The sequence below is a fragment of the Chaetodon auriga genome, chromosome 21 (genome assembly GCF_051107435.1).
Source record: "Chaetodon auriga isolate fChaAug3 chromosome 21, fChaAug3.hap1, whole genome shotgun sequence".
In the NCBI taxonomy this organism is placed as follows: domain Eukaryota; kingdom Metazoa; phylum Chordata; class Actinopteri; order Chaetodontiformes; family Chaetodontidae; genus Chaetodon; species Chaetodon auriga.
In genome coordinates this window covers 21,261,483-21,265,925 of record NC_135094.1, presented here as the reverse complement: position 1 = coordinate 21,265,925, position 4,443 = coordinate 21,261,483, and the positions used below count along the sequence as shown (strand labels likewise).

The following is a 4,443-nucleotide window of genomic DNA, read 5'->3' as shown; positions in this document are numbered from 1 at the left end:
AAATCATGATGTTTTATGGTATGCTATTTAACTGGTCTACTCGGCAAATTGGGCTCAGTGAGTGATCCGTTCACTGAACGTCTACCCCACAGTAGGGGAGAGAGGAGTAATGTGAGACACCGGGTAATGTGAGACACCCCCTGTATCTAGGCAATGGTACACATCTGTGGTCATGTGACCATTATGTTTTCAAGCCCCTCCCATTTCCCCATGGTCATGAAGGAAAGGACATCATGGTGCTGTGGTAAGCATGTTTTTTTCACAAAAATATATTTTTTGCAGTTAAAAGTAAAAAAATATGCGCTCAACTTAATCAACTGTTGTGCCAAAGCAAATTAATTTAGGAAGAAAAACTTATATCACACATGTTGATGAACTACCAACATATGAAACCATGTGATGATGCAAGCTGAAGATTAGCCTAAATTGCTAAGAGAGGTTGTTTTTCCTAAAATGGTGGGGGTGGAGCAAAGTGAGACAAATGCTGTGGGGTAAAGTGAGACAGTGTCTCACTTTACCCCACCATGAAGCACAAGTTAAGTTTAGTCCTGAACATATTCTAATGTAATATTACATTATGTATGTTTTATTTTTTAATGTCATTAACATTGTAGAGAAGTCATCATGCCAAGGAAATATACGAGGAAGACAGCCTGGGGCCAAACACCCCTCACAGAGATGAAGAGTGCAGCCGCTGAGGTCAAGGAGGGAAAGAAGTCCTTAAGAGCTGTTGCAAGGGACAGAAACATTGATAAATCAAGCCTCCTACGATTTATAAAGAAAGAGAAGAAAGGAGAAACAACAGCAGTGGGCTGGGGTGCAGTAGCCGAGGCTAAAAGAATTCTCACAGATGAGATGGAGGAGGAGCTTGCAAAACACTTAAAACAATTAGCGGAACAGTTCCACGGTCTTTCTCCATCTAAGTGCCGTCAACTAGCATTTGAATATGCAGTTAAAAACAATGTCCCTGTCCCTGCCAATTGGACAAAGGCACAATGTGCAGGTAGGCTAGGGTGTGCATCACATGATTCTGGTAGATTAACTAAGGCCAACTGATCTTGCCACAAAGCTAAATCTTATAATAATGAACTGTCTGCTTTAGGTGAAGCTTGGTTTGGCAGCTTTTTAGCGCGTCGCCATCTCTCTGTCCGAACTCCAGAGGCAACATCCCTGGGAAGGGCGACAGCCTTCAACAGAACTACAGTCGGAGAGTTCTTTAAAAATCTGGCTGGAGTGATGGACAGGTGACAGAATTAATTCTTTAGTTGCAAATGTTTTATGGAGCCTTTACCTGTAAGATTTGTTATTGATTCTGATAAGGTTCTTTGCTTGCCTCTCATCTTTAACAGGTTTAAATTCCCTCCGCATATGATTTATAATGTGGATGAGACAGGGGTGTTTACAGTGCAAAAGCCACAGCAGGTAAGCTACACCAGATACACTAGAGAACACCAGACTGATACTGAGTGGCTTGTGATAATGACCAGCTAGTTTTTCCCTGTTAAAAGGGTTTTCTATGGAGTTTTTCCTCAGTCAATGTGAGGGTCTAAGGACAGAGGATGTTGTTATGATGCCATGTGAAGCCCTTTGAGACAAACTGTAAAAATGGGCTATACAAATAAAATTGCCTTGCCTTGCCTAGCTATAGACTAAAAAGAAATATAATGCACCTTTAGACCAGTAGTAGCTTGCTGATTGCACATGCCATTGATTGTAAACTTTCTATTTGATTCAGGTTGTGGCAGAAAAAGGGAGAAAGCAAGTTGGTTCTGTCACATCAGCTGAGAGAGGAGAGCTGGTCACCGTGGTGTGTGCAGTGAATGCTGCTGGGAATGCAACGCCTCCAATGTTTGTTTTCCCCAGAGTTAAATTTAAGGACTGCTTCATGATAGGAGCACCTTCAGGAGCCAAAGGTACCTCCACTAGAACAGGATGGATGAATGAAGACACCTGGCCTGAGTTTCTTTATCACCTGATACAGCACACTAACTGCACTCCTGACCGTCCCATGCTGCTAATCCTGGACAATCTTAAAGCTCACATCTCTCTGAAGGCAGTAGAAATTGCCAAGAGCAATGGTATTGTTCTGCTCACCCTCCCACCCCACACCTCCCATCGCATGCAGCCTCTCGATGTGACCGTGTTTGGTCCGTTCAAGACCCAATACAGCCGAGCTCTTGATGGGTGGATGCGGTCTAACCCTGGAAAAACAGTCTCCATCTACCAGGTTGCAGGACTTGTGAATGAGGCCTTCATATCAGCAGTGACCCCACGCAACATCACTTCTGGATTTAGGTTCACTGGGATTTTCCCATATAACCAAGACATTTTCCCTGATGAAATGTTTGCACCATCCATGATGTCAGACCGGCCAAACCCTGAGCTACAGCCTGCAGATGATCCAGATGGTCCTGCTCCTAGAGATGATCCAGCCCCTGCAGAAGATCCAGATGGTCCCGCTCCTAGAGATGATCCAGCCCCTGCAGGTGATCCACCTGAAGATGAACCACCTGCTGCAGATAAATCACTCGCTGATGCTAATCCATCCACTGCACATGGTCCACATGGATGTGCCTCGCCAGCTGACTCAGATGTGCCACATGTTCCCAGTCAACTTGGATTTGTATCTCCTCGTGAAATCCTACCACTTCCCAAATGTCCCCCCAGAACACAAACCAAAAGAAAGCGTGTGAAGACAGCCATCCTAACTGATACTCCTGAGAAGCAGGCCATTGAAAAGGCTTATAAAGAGAAACAAAAGAAAATGGCAGGGAAAAAGCTAAAAACCAAAGAAAAGGGAAAACTGAGAAAGAAAGCAACCAAAAAGAAGATCGTAGTAAGCAGCTCAGATGAGAGTGATGTCCCTGTCCCACCTGACAATGTGTCTGACCAAGAGGGCTCTGAGGATGAGAGAAGTGATCCAGGAAACAAAGATCTGTCCGTGGGTGACTTTGTCCTAGTTAATTTTGCAACCAAAACCAGGAGTGTTCATTACATTGGCATGGTTGAGAATGTTGAGGATCACGAAATATTTGTGCAATTTCTCAGAAAAATCCAGGGAAACACGAAAGTGTGGGAGAGACCCAAATTTGCTATAAAGGAAAATGATGTGGCACATGTTCCTAAAAGTGATGTGGTGAGGAAGCTGCCTGAACCTAAAAGGCCTGGAGGAACCACGAGGAGAGAGCAACTCTTCATCTTTCCCTGTAACTTGCAGGGATGGAACGTCGAGTAGGCTAGGCCTGGTTATAGGCTGATGTTTTAACCCATGTGGGTCAAGTCAAGTGTTCGAGTCCCAGGCTGTTAATAGCTGGTTATGACTTTGCACATGTTCCTAAAAGTGATGTCTAAAAGGCCTGGAAGAACCACATGGAGTGAGCAACTCCTCATCTTTGCCAGTAATGTAGAGTAGGCTAGGCCTGGTTATAGGCTGATGTTTCGACCCAGATGGGTCTGGTTAAGTGTTCGAGTCTCAGGCTGTTAATAGCTGGTTCTGACTGTGTTCTAATCTAACTGATTGTCATTTAAATGTTAATTAAAACATTTTGAATTCTATTATGTTGTATTTTGATTTTTGTAACGATCAGAGCAGGGTGATGCACAAAGCAGAGGCACAGACAAACAATTTGCAAGAGGGCAAGTCAGTTTATTACCAGAGTCGAAACCAGAAGATCAGTCCACACAGGCAGAAGTATTAAAATCACTAAGCTAAACTTGTAGTCAAACTGAAACTGGGTCAAGGTCACAGAATACACAAAGAAATGCTGGATACATTCACTGAAACAGATGAGGCGATCTGGCAAAGAAGGGAGGGAGAGCACAGCTTAGGAACACGAGGGGTGGGGAGACAATGACAGAAACTCGACAGGAAGAGGGATATGACATAGACAGCTCATCAAAATAAAACAGGAGATAAACAAGAGCCAAGACAGAACAGAACATACCACTAAACAAACCTAATAGGTCCTGACAATTTTGTTCAGAGTTACTTTGAAGTGTTTAGAAAAAATGTGCTTAATTGACCAATCCCCATTATTCTGTTACAAGTCCGACATTAGTTCTGGAACGTGTGGTTGTCAAGCGAGCTGTCAGGATTGTAACTGTTACAATATGTATTGTTATGGTAGTTTCAGAGTGGAAAAAGTAAGTGGATCACTTTACCCCCAGCTGGTTCACTTTACCCCATTGATTTTTCGGGTTCGTCTCACTTTACCCCTGGGCTGGGGTAAAGTGAGACACAAGACCACTTTTTTAAAAACAATCATATTTTCACTTCCCTTCGTCCTGAATACGTTCTGACAATTTCCATTGCGAGGAAACATCCTGAATTAATGGGAAATGTGTAAATTTTACTGATATATCATTTCATCTCACTTAGAGGGGAGCAAATGTAAAAAGTGTCTCACTTTACCTCACTCTCCCCTACATTCAGTGAAGGATTCA

At 43.3% G+C, this 4,443-nt stretch overlaps 1 protein-coding gene across 1 annotated transcript; it reads left to right on the top strand.

Annotated features, from left to right (window-relative positions):
- The first annotated feature begins 244 nt into the window (after nt 1–244).
- Nucleotides 245–3,498, top strand: LOC143340145 (uncharacterized). Its single transcript, XM_076761785.1, has 3 exons — nt 245–1,244; nt 1,350–1,422; nt 1,736–3,498. Exons 1-3 carry the CDS (start codon nt 1,237–1,239, stop codon nt 3,233–3,235), a joined length of 1,581 nt encoding a protein of 526 aa, XP_076617900.1. The 5' UTR covers nt 245–1,236; the 3' UTR covers nt 3,236–3,498.
- Nucleotides 3,499–4,443: the final 945 nt, after the last annotated feature.